The sequence below is a fragment of the Apteryx rowi genome, unplaced genomic scaffold (genome assembly GCF_003343035.1).
Source record: "Apteryx rowi isolate R43461 unplaced genomic scaffold, aptRow1 scaffold_8, whole genome shotgun sequence".
In the NCBI taxonomy this organism is placed as follows: domain Eukaryota; kingdom Metazoa; phylum Chordata; class Aves; order Apterygiformes; family Apterygidae; genus Apteryx; species Apteryx rowi.
In genome coordinates, this window is record NW_020451093.1 from 4153543 (window position 1) to 4168589 (window position 15047).

General features: G+C 35.3%; 1 protein-coding gene across 1 annotated transcript in view; it reads right to left on the reverse strand.

Annotated features, from left to right (window-relative positions):
• LRP1B (LDL receptor related protein 1B) overlaps nucleotides 1-15047 on the reverse strand; it is a 572531-nt gene that overhangs the window by 201117 nt on the left and 356367 nt on the right. Inside the window, exons 32-35 of the mRNA XM_026088976.1 lie at nucleotides 12738-12887; nucleotides 4016-4156; nucleotides 1428-1553; nucleotides 586-717 (exon numbers count right to left, since the gene is read on the reverse strand). Of these exons, the coding sequence (XP_025944761.1) occupies nucleotides 586-717; nucleotides 1428-1553; nucleotides 4016-4156; nucleotides 12738-12887 (549 nt within the window). The remainder of the gene's footprint in view (nucleotides 1-585; nucleotides 718-1427; nucleotides 1554-4015; nucleotides 4157-12737; nucleotides 12888-15047) is intronic.

Below are 15047 nucleotides of genomic sequence, written 5' to 3' on the forward strand. Positions count from 1 at the left end.
CAAGTTTGTATTACCTCAATCTGATATAAAGTTTCAAGTTATTTTTGATTTGAATATCACTTCATTTGATTCCAATCACAGTACAGTCAGACCTTAAACCTACTCAGAGAAGGCAAGCCCCTGCATAGTTTTTAAGACCTGGTTTACAGCAGACCAGCACCATAAGCGCTAACCATGCAGAAAGAATCTATTTTGTTTCTATTCCTTAGCATATTAAAGGAAGTAGATTATGGAAAAGCTCTGTCCCTACAAAGGTAGATTATAGAAATTTAACAAGTTTATGAAATAAATTTGCAAAACACATTCGTAGTTGCATCTCTTAAACTTAACTTATAGTATTTTTTGAAGTCCCTACCTCAATAGGAAACATCTGTTGATTGTATTTCTTGATTAAACAGCCTAAATTCAAAGTATCTATTTTACTGTATCTTTCTTCAATAGCTGGAGTTTAACACTGTAACACACAATCAACTTCCACTGGCTTTGTATGTAGTTAAGTTACTCAGAAATTTTGAAAACTGGGTTTTTATTTCATTTATAGAATTTACTGTATATATAGTAAACTACAGTATACATAATATTTACCTGCATGGAAATCTATGCCCACAGCAAATGAAGCTCCAGATATAGGCATTAAAGTATCCATTTTATCATTTGGATCAAGAGGAATTCCTCTAATTCCTTCGTGAACAGAATACATAAGAAATGATTCAATACCTATGGGAAAATCAGATAGTTAATGCGAGCAAAATGGAGTATTTCCTAATTAACATGAACTGAGAAATTAACAGGCACTGGACAGTGCTTTCCAGCACTGCTTTGCAGCTTTCCAGGATAACACTCTGAACCGGATGAGGCAGCAATTCCATGTAGGGATAAATAATAGCAAATTTACACAACTATAAGGCACAGTAGGATGATGCTTGACTTCTATTGTTCTGTGTTACTGAGGCAAAAAGTAAAACTTTGGATGTAAGCTATGTTTCTTTTTTTTCTTTTTTTCTTTTTTTTTTTTGCTTAAATACATCTTACTGTATATTTAGGGCTGTATAATAAAAGAAGATACCCAACCTTTCAGATACTGCAGACTATAACTTAATTTTAGGATAAGGTACATGGCCTTGAAATTATACATGCAATGATGGGTCAGACAGTCTGTTTTTCTGCCTACATTAAAAAAAAAAAGTGTGAAAAATGTTCCTTAGTTTCCCACAAAATTGTGGAAGCTATGCAGAACTAAAAGAAATTAAAAGCTAAGCTGGAATTCCATCTTAGCCACAACAGACATTTCTCTGCTCCTGCTGTAATCAAGCATAGTATGTAACATTATTTAAGTTAAAATGAATAAATATGGATTCTTTATTCATTTCTTTCAGTATTCCTACAAATCTGAAGTTAGCTAAAGTAAAAATTGAAAAGTATTTTACCTTTGCATGCCATGCGGTTTTTTTGAAGGTTGTAGCCCACTGTACAAACACAAGTTCTAGTGGTTTCTGATGTTGGTAAACAAAGCTGGGAACATCCACCATTGTTTAACTGACAGGAATTACTACCTGTAACATGACAAGGAAGAAGAGAAAAGAGCAAACAAAATTGGAACAGGGTAATTCTTACTAAAACACGTTAGTATCAATATATTAATAATTTATCAAAAGGTAATCCCAGTCAGTTATTGTATCTACCAAGCATGGAGAAGGCTTCTGAACTGGGAGAAATTTAGGAGTAAAAAGCCTAGCAACTGTATAATGGGAAAACATGGTACAATTTCAATTGCAAGAGAAAAGTGTAAAATCCCTGCTAGCCCTTGCAGAGCGCTGGACAATCTCAATTTGTTTCAGGAGAGTTAGTAGTCCAAAACAGTGAAAACCATCACTTTTGAGGGAAATACGACATTATGTTCCACAAATAAACTATAACATGGGAAAATATTTCTAATTCAATCTAACAGCAAGTTTACTGCAGGCAAAATGCTGTAGATTTTAGCTGATGTTTTGCTGGTGCAGTTAACCAACTGTCCTCACTACTCCCACATGCAATAAACCTGAATTTGAATGTAAGATTTGAACTTTGTTTTAAGAAATAGTTGTTACAGTTAATAGTGTGACTGGAATTTGTCTACCAAATGCAAAGCGCTACCCGATGCAAGTCCTAGAACCCTCTGGCCTCCAGGATATACCCTGACCACTGACACTTGTCTCAGAATTCTTCGGGACTGTTGAAATCAGTAGGAATCTCTGGCTGGGTGAATATGCTCATAAACAAGCCGTGTGTACAGAGATGAAGGGCATGTACAGCTCTCCAAAGAGGAGAAGACTGCAGCACACTTCTTGTACTTGTCTGTACTCCCAAACAAGTCCCAAAACTCATAGTTTCGTAGCACAGATGACAATGTCTCTCTCCATCTGTTGGAGTAAAAACTTAATGTGTCTTTGTAGGGTTAAGCATCATCATCTGAACTGTGATTTTCAGAGCAAAGACCGATATGCCATGCAGTCTAAATTTCTGAGTCTGGTTTTGAGTTCACAGGGACATTTAGTTAAGAAGAGGGTGGGAGGAAGCCAGATGCCTTTTGCCTAACAGTGCTCCAGAAGATCTTATCAGTGTATTTTTATCCAAGGATCGTGAATGCAGACAGAGTATTCAGATGCAACTGGTGAACTTTCATCAACGTAATGACAACTTTTTTCAAGCTAGCAGGCTTTCATGAAGTATGCAGAAAAGTTTTGCATTCTCCATGATGTAAATGCAGGGATTACTCAGTTATACAACATGCTTTTGCCTATGTCTGTGAATGAGTCTGCAGATGATTTACTAGGCAAAAGACACAGCAGAACTCCTTTGTATATAAGTAATTTCTTATAGGTATTAAATCTAAAATGATTTCTATTAATTTAGGTCAGAATCTGTTTTTTTTTCTTTACAGATTTAGAGTCTCACTGTGTTAACTGGCATTAGGATCACACTAACATATTTGGTCATTCGCTTACTCAGCCAGGCACCCAAGTATGGATGTGCCTCAATGACAAATGTACCCATTGTCCATCATTTTCCGAGTATATTCAGCTCCACACACAGACCAAGAAATAGGATCCTGAATTTGTAATGAGAGTACCTTGTGAGCATATGCTTCATGCTGGCTATATGGATAGATGCCTGTGAAACAATACTGGGTATCTAACAAAGGAATAATTGAAGTCCAAAATACTAAAGCCCAAAGTCAAATGCGTATTATTAAAAATATATATTAAATTTTCCTCCCTACCTAAAAGCAGGCTAATGAGATGTTTAGACTACTCATTGTCCAAAAGATGTCAGACAGCTTAGCTTAGCTCCATCCTGTTCCTTTGGAAACTTCTCCTCAAAATGCAATAATTAGTTTAATGTAAATCATATCCTCATCACTTTCAGTACAACAGTCACCAGTTTGAAAGCTGCTGGAATCAGAAATAATCTCTCTTTCTAAAGAATCTGTGTTTTTGTCTCTAATCATCTCCAAATTCACATAATAGTGAGCATGATCCCAAACTACACTTCTTCATATTAACTTGGTTCTCACTTTGCCAAAAAATTTTGGCAGTACTAGTTAGCATCATTCCCCTATTTTTTCTGCTGTCTAACTCCTGATTTATACTACTGTCACTTCTGGGATTTAGATTAATTAAAGCGTCTTAAAATAATGAGATAATTTAGAATATTAGTGACTTCTCAGATAACAATTCATTTATTTAAACTTTCAATAATTTGGTAACAGGTGCACACATTTACTGGTTTTTGTTTTGCCTAAAAATTTTCAACTTTGACATTCCATAAGAACTTTAATGTGAACCATACTGAAAACTGGTACTCTGAATCCCTGAAATTACCCTATTTTTTTCAGTAATTTACTCAATAATATTTTATTATTGAATTACAATGAAATAAGTATTATTTCACTCTAGGCATGTTTGGAAAATAATACTGGAAAGGATAACATGCAATCTAAAAGTTGATTAAACATGGCTAAAACTTAACATACCTTGCTGTGCTGCTTTATCGTACACTTTCATATGTACAACACCTGAAGTTCTGTTTCGCAGGACAGTTGGGTTTCTTCCATCTTTTTTGTTGCAGGTACCCATCTGAGCTAAATTCTGGTCTGCCCACCAGAGTTTTTTATCTGTAAAATTTCCAAGTTTTATGAACTAAGAGGATCACTTTAGCAAATTATTTATGCTTGAAACCTGAGGGAAAAGAAACTTTTGAGCTTAATTCTCAGATCACCTATAATAAAAACTGCTCAAAGAACCAAGAATGTATTTTTTATTTTGAAAAGAGGAAATTCAGAGCTATAAATTTACTTTTTCCTCTTTAGGTATTAGTTTTTACATGCATCTTTAAGCGAAAAACTGTAAATGATATCCAATTTATAACTGAAAATTACAGAACCCTATTTACAGATCAGATGCTTGGTTCTCAAACTTTGCCATATCCGTTCGTTTACATGTACAGTTGACAGGGACTCAGGTTCCAGGTTTTCAGTACCTGGTTTGTGTGTTCAAATTAATAAGTATGACAAATAGTATATAAAAAAAAATTAAGAATCATGTCACTTGTGTTAAAGAAATTATTGAGACTACCAAATTATGAAACTTTTCATCGTGATCTACATGAGACAGCAAAATAAATATAACAACAAAAAAAGACAGACATGCTATCCAAATAGTAGCATAAAATTTCAAACCGTCCTCATAAATCCATGCATACAGAATACATCAATCATATTATGTAGGACTTGACAAAGAATTATGACAAAGGATTCTCACTTGATGCACAATTGCAGTATATGCAACATAGTTTTCAAGGGTAGGATTTCAGATGGCTTTAGTCATGAAAATTTCACTTAAATTCTGACAGGAAATTTAAGTGACATGAGTATAGAAATATAGAGTTTGATCATTTTCCTGTGACATTCCACAGAAACTGGTATGGTAAGTTTTCATTAGAAAGGAAATTAAGATCTAGAAGTCAGTATTAGTGTAAAGATATTCTTCTCCTTAACAATTAAAACAACAATGTATGAAAACAAGCTATTTAAAAGAAATTTCAAGAAACTGAAAATTCATGAGACATGTATATTTCTTATTTCATTTCATTTCCCAACATCACTTCAAGAAGATGTTATTTTTGAAGCCTCATTAACATCATTTAAATATCAACATTAGCCTGCTTTACTTTTGTTCAGAAAATACAACAATTTTCTGAACAAAAATACAAATGCAAACAACATTTGTCAGGGTCATTTGTTGTCATACAACTCTGAGACTTTGCCTTTGCTGGAACTGATGAAAGAGCCTCTTCAGTTAGAAAGCTTGTTAGTGTTTTATTCAGCTAACGAAAGCTAACAAGATGCCCCGGTGTTAAAGGTTTATCACTTCTTTAAGGTAATATGCTTTACTACTTTAATTGAAACAAATCTGTGATTGAGCATATTCCTACCAAGTTTTGAGTAGTTTGTGTTTCATGCCATCAGTTGATATTGTACAAATGGACTGTAGAACAAGTCACGACAACCACAAAGCAAAAAGAAAAAAAGCAGAGGAGACCTATCAAGAAAGACAGCAAGAGGAAATAATACAAACAGAAGAAAAGGATATGAAGTGTGTACTTTCGAAAATCTTTCCAGCAGGTTTCATAGAAAATTTGTATTCCCTGTTTCGAAGGCTTGGAAAAGAGAAAGGATTCAAATGAAAAAAAAACACAAGAACTCCCAGAGATGCCCTTCACTATTCTGGCAACTATTTATACCCCTGTCCACATAAGAGGGCACAGTTATTAGCTTTACTGTAACTCTGAAGGACAGCATCAAGACCACAGAACTGCCTTCTACAACAGCTACCTCATGCCATGGTTTCGGTGAAGAGAGCAACGTGGCAGCACAGCTCTGTTGTATGTCACAGCTACTCATGACCATACTGTCAGGGTCGACAGTCAAGCACCATAAATTAGGGATGCCCAAGGACTGTATCAAACTTGCATCACATCTGAGGCTATCACAACTACAGAATGAGGGTGCTGAAATCAGCCATGATATGCTTTTGTGATTGCCATGTGCCAGAACAGAAAAAACAGTAGCTTTTAAATTTTAGGTATGTGGGCACTAGCACTACACACTCAAGATGACATCATCTGCTTAATGAGCAAGCTAAAATAGTCTACATAAATATCTTCCACAAGCTACATGGCAACTGTTCAGCCTAGAGATGACAAAAGAATGGACTAAAGTTGCAGCAACATATTTCTGAAAGGCAAGCAGCAAACTTGGTCAGATCCAAAAGAACAATAATACAGATAGTAATGATGTTTACTGTGTAATTTTAACAGACGAAACACTTGAAAACTTAAACTGACTTCCAAAATGAGAACTCGGCTAACTCATAACAACCAAATTCTCACAGTGAAGAGGCCCTGCCTAATCAATGCAAAGTCCATCAGTTGCTTCCCTTATAACATAATCTTTTCATTTTTATTGCAATTAATTTCAGCCAGCTTGTTCCCATCTATTCATCAGTCTTAATTAGACACTGTAAGTGAAGCAAAATAGTCCTTTCCTGTCTGGGTGAGACTGAAACACACAACATAACATATAGAAACACTTAACCAACACTTAATGCCATCCTTCAGACATTGCATTGAAGCATTATTTCAGTGAAGAACTTCCTGGTGTTTTTTAGGGTTGGACAAACAACTACAATGAAAAGCACTGCAAGCTATTTCTGTCAGGTGCAACAGAAACATCAGCATCCTGTATTCCACCTGATGGACTGTATTGCACAGTAATGGCATGAGATACTTCTGCTAGTTGCTGATTACTACTTAAAACCTTAAGAAAATTAACACACAGAATACAGTCTTTGTCAAAACACAGATTTCCTTCAGAAGCAAAATGAAGAACACGCATACATCATATTTCCTTGCTGAACTCACAAACCACCCTGTCCAAAATCTTGCCTGACGGTGCCCCTGTGCACTGCAAAATAGCTGAACGATCGAATGGTTGAATCCCGTCAGTTTGTTGTCAGCCAGATGGCCAAGCAGCACATTTGCCGGCCAGCCTGTGTGTGTAGCTCCAAAGTGGCAATGGCACGGGAAGGAGTGAAAAGAAAGAAGGGGAGAAATTTAAATAATTTAGGAAGAAATCAGAGTACTGTGGTAGCAAATCTTTTAACTGTGAATGGGGGAAGGCTCTAACAGTGTTTGGAATAGAGAGACCTGATACACAGAAAAAGAGGAGAGAAACGGATAATGAAGCAGTGAGGTCTAAAGATGAAAGATGTGGGGTGTTATGGACTAAAGCTTATAGAGAGAAGCTGAAGTTACTGAGGTATTAAGACATAGGAAACACTGGAAAGCAGTGCAACAACTGTTAATTTGAGGATATTTTCACAGAAAATCCTAAATTAAAACATCTCGTTATACATGAAAATTCTACTGATTTTACTTCTGTGAAGAAATTAATTTGTACAAGTGAATAAAATTGCTTTTAACTCTAAAACATAGTTTTTCATTAAAATCAATTATAACCAATAATTGTTTTAAGAATCACGGAATACCTGAAAAGCAGGATCTATCTTCCAAAGCATTCTGCTGTTAAGCAGCTTTAATATCAAACTCAAATTCCAGCAAGGGAATGGGCAACCACAGACATGGAAACCATAGCCAATCTTCTGATCTCAAACCCTGACCGCACCGGTCCACGCCGACTCTAGAGCATCCACAGATGTACGATGCGATGGCCTCAAAATCCCAAGTTGTCACCGAAGTTTCCCAGTCAAGAATAAATTTCACAGTACCTGTTTTTCTCATTTTCTTTCGAATGCCTGAACACCCTTCCGGAGTCCTTGCTCCCCTGACAAGGCTTAAGCAGTAAGATGACCTCCTTCCAAGCTCATTCCTTACATTCCACCTAAGTGATGGGCTGACGCTCTGCAAGGCCACCTTTTCAGAGAGTTCTGCATTTTTATGTTATAAATTCAAAATTATACTTCTGAAAACAGCAGAGCAAAAAACCAGTCTGATGACCTGCATATATCTTTAGCAATATATCTTTTACCAAAAGATGAAAGCATGAGCTGTGGTTAATCAAGTTCAATTACAAATAGTTACCCACACCACAAATACCATTTCCGTTCTCCCTCTCAGTACTAGTATAGAACCAATCCATTTCCACATCAGCCACTGCAGGTTCAGTCATGAGCCTCCTTTGCTTACTCACTTACTAAGTGAGACTGTTGCTGCTCTTGTATACAACACACAGTATCTAGACAACTTCCATCAGTCCTATCAGACACTGTTGTTACTTTTGTCCTCAGATCACAAAGATCTCCCCCTTCGCAACAGACACAAGAAATAGAAGGTAATACAGCACAGTATAAACTCATTACTTGTCATTAGAGTACTGGCCTGTGGACATAGAAGCTGAATAGTCTCCTACACCTATACCTTTAAAAAAGACAAATCACAACAAAATACTCAAAATACACTTTGTAATGATTTTTCTATTTTCCTCTTCCATTCTTGTTAATGTGATACCTGGACAAATGTTTAAATAGCAATACAATTTTCAGAACACTTACTGAATTAGTATTTATTTTTCTTTACCACAGTGGTTTTACATAGTGCACTAAAAGTTTTAGAAAGAGATAAGGATACATTAGGGGGAGTTCAAGTAGAAAGATGGACTGAGAATTTAAGTATGCTGAAGCTCAAACAAATCCTGACATTTCAGATATTAACAAAAAGATCAGATTCTGAAGTCTTGGCACCTTGGGGTCAATCCTCATATGACTACTGGCCAAAAAACCATGAACCGGTTGTAGCTGGGCAGCTATGCCTAAAAGCTAAAGAATAAAGGTTTTAATTGTTGAGATACAGCCAGACAGGAAATATACACCACAGCAATCTCATACAAAAAAAAAAAAATGTTACGGTGCTATATTTGACAGTAATTGGAAGCAGAATTTTGGAAAGATTCTTTCTGGTTTATTCACGTATTGCTTCACTAGTTAATTTGTCTGTGATTTCTAACATTCGGTTAAATTAATCTGTTTTATATTTAAAATATACTTCATGATTTTACAAAGCCACTTGACTTTAGCATAAAAATAATTTTGCCTTCACAAAATAGGAAAGAAAAAACAGCAACACTATTTGAGACCTTTAAATAGCAAACTAAAGTTAAATGATTTATTTGCTTCATTATGCTAACAAGAATGTTTTTCAATCACTAATTATAATCTTGTTGCTGAAACTGTGTTATAATATACATTAAAATTGTTGTATTTATCCATTTTGCTGGGTAATTAGCATTAAGAGCAGCAACATATTGGGAAACAGCAATTTCAAATGCCAAAAATTGCTACACTAGCATTGTGGACAGTCCTTCGGAGATTTCAAGCACTACTCTGAATGCAAATCTTGATGGGCCATTAGTTTTCATTAATGGCTGTTTGAGTATTTATGGAAGACAACTATGTACTGTACTTAGAACTGGGCAAATTGCCTAGATATATTTCATATATTAATGCTAATGTAATGAATGGTGTTATGGCAATTAGACGACTGATGGCTTGGAAAATTAAGGTGTATGTATTTGAAATTCCTTGATCTAAGCAGCACCTTTTACTTCACAACTAAATTCAGCAAAGTCAAAACTGCCACCATTTGAGTTATTAAGGGAATCCATTCTGGTGTTATTTTTGAAGCTTCATTTAGGACAATACAAAAATCAAATAATCAGTAAATCTGTTAACTGCAGTACCAAGGGAAATGGTATCATGAATATATTTTGGCAATATGAACCAACATTCCCGTCAAAAATGAAATACTGTAATTGTTATTGTCTATTTTGATTGCCTGATAATACAGCTTGATAGCTGTGTTTATATGACAGCCTGTGTTCAAAAGGCATTGTTCTAATATCTGCACTCCCATTAAAAAGGCTATTACATATGTCTGATCTTCGTTTATTGCTGACTGAAAAAACTTTTATATGAATTTCAAAAGAAATAGCACGTATATGTAGAATCATTCACTACACGGAGTTATTGTATTTTGTAATACTGAAGAATGACTCAACAAAAACTACTATTTAGCATCAAGGAATATCTCCTCTGAAGTTTCTACCACCAGTTTTATTTTTAAAAATACCACCAATGCATAACAAATTATAGTTTCATTAGATCATCTAAACTTGCCGTGATACTCCTATTTTCTAACAAAATGAACTGAATTTTCTGATTTTGTGCAAGCTGTATTTCCGTGAGGATCTGATACAACATGGAAATAGGTTTACTCCTTCACATCTGATTTTGCTGCAAAGCACTCTGTAATCCAAATCTTGTAATACAGTGACTCTGCTCATTAGTTCTGAAATGAATAAACTTGTCACACAAAGGTAAATTTCCAACCAGGTTGAGTTGAGCGAAGGAACCATGTTCAGTAAATAACTTAGAAGCCAGGATTTATAACTTGATACAAAATGCCAAATACATCTATATAATTTGATCATGCTCAGACATTGACCACCAGGAAAAGCGCCAAAATCAGACACTGAGTATGATATATTAAACTCAGTGAAACATTAACCGAAATGTAGAAAGGATTTTCTTCATCTTGAAAGCAGCGTAACCATACCATATAGGAAAATCAGAGACTCTCTCACTTGGGACATCCCCGGTTTCCAAAAGAGTGGATACATTTGTTATAAATTTGTAAATGGTGTCAATGGTAGTGGTGAAAAATTTGCTGGGACCAGAGTGCTGTGTATTAGATAAGCTTCTAAAAGACCAGAAGAAACTTGAGAAGTGTTGAACAAAATAAAATGAATCGGTAATAGAGTAGCAGAAAAAAAAAAAAAATCAGTGCTGACCAAATGCAAGACAACAAATAGTGGGAGGTACTAAACAAAGAATTCATACCCGTTTCTGAATAGTAAATTAACTAAAATGGGTAATTTTGCAGTCACTGACATTTCACACAATGAATGTATATTTAGAGAAAAAATGGGAAGAGTAGAAGAGCAAATGTGACTTAATCATGAATTTATAGCAACATCTTCATAATATAGAATGGCAATAATAAAAGAAATATCAGTATGCATAAGGGCTTAGAAAAAATAGTAATTTTATATATATTCAGCGTTGTACTCCAAATGGAATATAGTTTTCAACTCATATATACCAAGCTCAAAAAAGCATAGCAAAAACAGAAACCAAAAAACTAGGAATTTTGGAACTCAACAAGTCAAAAGGAATTCAGTATCCCAAATGGCTCATCACTATTGCAGTTTCTGTGAATCTCAGTTAAAGAGTTGATACAGAAGACATCTTGGTTACAGTATGAACAAATATTCTTAACAATATCTCACATTAAAGACCTCCAATCGCTCCCTGAAGTAAAGGTTTCCCTGAAGTAAAGGTCATCTGTTCTTTCCGTTTCTAGCCACAATCAAATCAAGAAAAGACAGTTTTTCCATATTAACATCCATGACTCCTTCTGACATAAAACTTAGATATATGTTTCCTCTCCAGCTGATTTTGACAGCATACAGAGTTCAATACTGGCCAAATATTTACATAATATACCTATTACAGCAGATTGCTACTTTAAAATATGACTAATTTATTCTGCGTGAATATATCTGAAGTTCATTTAACATGACTTACACAAGTACACCAACTATATGGGTATTAAATGAGCAAGATTTTATCAATCAAATAAAATATTTTTAAAAAGGACACTGGCATTTGATGGGTCACCTGTAAGAACAAAAATCTAGTTATCAAAAGTCCTTTTATAAGAAAACCCAAGCTAAATACAAATCATTTTGAAATGAACCAGAGCAGAAGTGTGCAAACCGTTTGAAGGCAATTTGGAAAGCTTTAAAATTATCTCTGGAAGAGCACAAAACACTAGTTCAGAGTCAAACCAGAGTTTCTTAAGGCATCCTACCCTTGCTCCAGCAAGGGCTAACAGCTGAAGATGCAAATAAGAAACAAAGTTAGTCTGAAGCTATATTCTCATAATATTCAGCAAATCTGCAACTTAGAGACTCCCTGAGTTTTAAAGAAAATTTTATTCTCATTACCTTTTTTCTTTTGATTTTTTTTGGACAATTTTGAATGTTTCTGAACATTTCTAAGGTGCAAAGGAAAAATGTCTATAAAATGTGTGTTCATAACTTGAAAATGTAATTCCAGAGTGTAACAAATAAAACAACATATTTTTCAACCAATCTAATAAAAGAAAGATCAGCAGACATCTGAAAATCCAAATAATCAATTTTTATCAGCTGTCTTAACCCAAAGAACTATTCATAAGGTTCATGAAAAGTCAACAAACTGGAGCTATTCTGAACTGAGATGTTGGAAAGAAGCAAGTAGTAGAAGAAACAAGTTATGGATAATTCTCTGCAATAAAGAGACCTCCTTCTAACATGCTCTACAAATAACTAGACTGAATATAAACCATCAGTCTGTTACCTTGTGCTGTGCATATACAGGCAAGGCTGTACAATTTAGAAACACATACTTGTAATATAGATTGTAAGCTGCATGTTCAATGAACTCACACACACACGAGCCACTAGTGAATGTACTGTATGTGTTCGTATTAACACAGTAAGTTTTCCAAGCTTTTGATAATTCATAATTCATCAGCATCCAAGCACTTGAAAAGTAAGATGTTACCACCGGACTTACCCATAATGGTTAAAGCTGTAGCTTTTGTTAAGTCTTCTTTCATTGACTCTATTATTTCAAGATTACCACCATCCAAATTGCATCTATTTATGGTTCCATTTCCTGAACTGATCCAGTAAAGTTTGTTCTCCACATAATCGATTGATAAACCTGCAATTAATGTATACAGCTTTAATTGCGGCTTTAATTATAATATACTTTTAGCAACTTTAAGCTGTTTTCATAGCAAAAGTGTATTTAAGACAAAAAGAAGTATAGAAGTATTTGTTATCTATCTACCTATCCATTCAAAAACAAAATAAATTTGGCCAGTTATAGTGCAAACAGCATGCTTTTTGAGAGATTTCTGCCTGTTTATACTTCTCCCATCTACAGAAATCAATCAGTGGCTGACAGATGAAAGGGTATTATCTGGCAGTGAGCAATTACTTGAATGAACTGAGGACCTAACGGAGGTCATTAACTACTAGCAAATGCCCACCAGAATCCACCACCTTCATTCTAAAATGATGAATATATGAAGATTTAAAAAACAAGTAATTTTTGTGTTTAAAAACTGTAAAGAATCTGCTCTCCCCATATGCAGTCCCCTGCTTAGAATGCTGACAACCCTTAAAATACAAAAAAATTACTACTAGTTCTCAATAAACTTATAGTATTAATTTTAATTTCACTTCATAGTAAAGTGATTTCATAATCAATTCTTCAGAGTTAGAAGCAAGAAAAATGTAGAAATGAAAATATTTGCAGAATATCCTACTGCTTAAACAAAGCATATATTATTCTGGAAATAACAGCGAAGAACAAGGAGATAAAATATTTCAGAGTTCTATAATCCTTTAAAAATGTTCAAGTAATTGTAACAGGAGATTTTCCACTGTGAAATATGCTGGGCATGATGACAAGATATGCCATAATAATTTGCCATGGTACTAGACTTTTCCCAGAACTCATATTAGGTATCCAGCAACTTGCCAAAAAATACTGTATTTTACTTCATAGGTCAACATCTAACAATTTGACAGTACTCTCCTTCCATCCTGTAATCTGCTTCTCCACAGAAAGCCAGATCCATTTTCAAAATCCTGATGTGAAAAAGCAGTGCTGTGTGCTACAGTACTTATAGCTGGCATCATGCCACTACTTCTTTACACACATTTGACATAATAGACCAAAAGGCTTCCACTTTCTAAGCTTTCCAATAACAGCTTTACAGTTCATTTCCAGTAACTGATATTTTTTCCCCTTTCTGCAACTGGTTCACCCAGAGGCAGGAGAGGGAAGCAACAAAAAAACCAAAAAGACACAGACTCAGGAGAGGATAAAGATACTGAGTAGTTGCTTCAGGAGAGAGCGATCTTGCAACATCTCTTTGCACCTAACTGTTTTCATGCTTGTAAAATAAGCACTAATCAATGAGAAGGGGCTGTGCCACAGCCTTGGAAACAAGCAGCAGTCACAGAATGTATGGGAAACACGGGAAGCTTTCCTGGAAACCCGGATGAACCTTACTGCAGTTACGAATACAATGCGCACTAGAATGGTTTCCTTGCTATGAGATGGACAGCATTTGCTATTCTCTGCCTCTTTGCTGCTACCAGTCAGCTGCTCACCACTTTCATACAGACAGACCTATTCGTGGGGTTACCACGAGTGTTTCGTACACAGCAGTTACAATGTTATGTTGTCAGGTTTTCTACTTACATTTTTACACAGGGCTATACCAATTACACTCCAACAACTGACAGAACTACCATTCCTGTTTCCTCAATGCCACCTCTACCACAGCTTTCCTCCCAGAATATTTTTCTGCTGTGTTATATCACCAATTATTGACCTTTGTGAAAACATATTATTTTTAATTGTAGACAGAGAGCATTTATTAAGATAGATTTTTCAGGAATTCTCCTGTTTTTACTGATAAAAGCAGGTGATTTGCTAGTAGTAAGCTTCACAGACATTCATGATGCATTCTGCTGTGGGTGGCTGGCTTATGCCTTATGCCACAGTTCTCTAATTTAACCTAAACATGGAGACTGAAGAAAAGAAATATCTACTGACTTTGTAAGCAGCTACCACACGGCAATACTTTGTGCCCTTTGGAACACCGAGTGCAAAGCACTGGTCATGAACTGACTTGAGTGCAAGAAATATCTGTCTCATATTTATACTGCTCGTTTTTTTCTTCAGAAAGCTGAGAGGAAAGGAAGGCAGGCCCGTCAATGGAAGACAAAGCATTGCAGGCACTCAGAGAGCTTCAAAGAGCTGAGAATCATCAGGTGAGACGTCTAGATGAGAGCTGCTAGCATT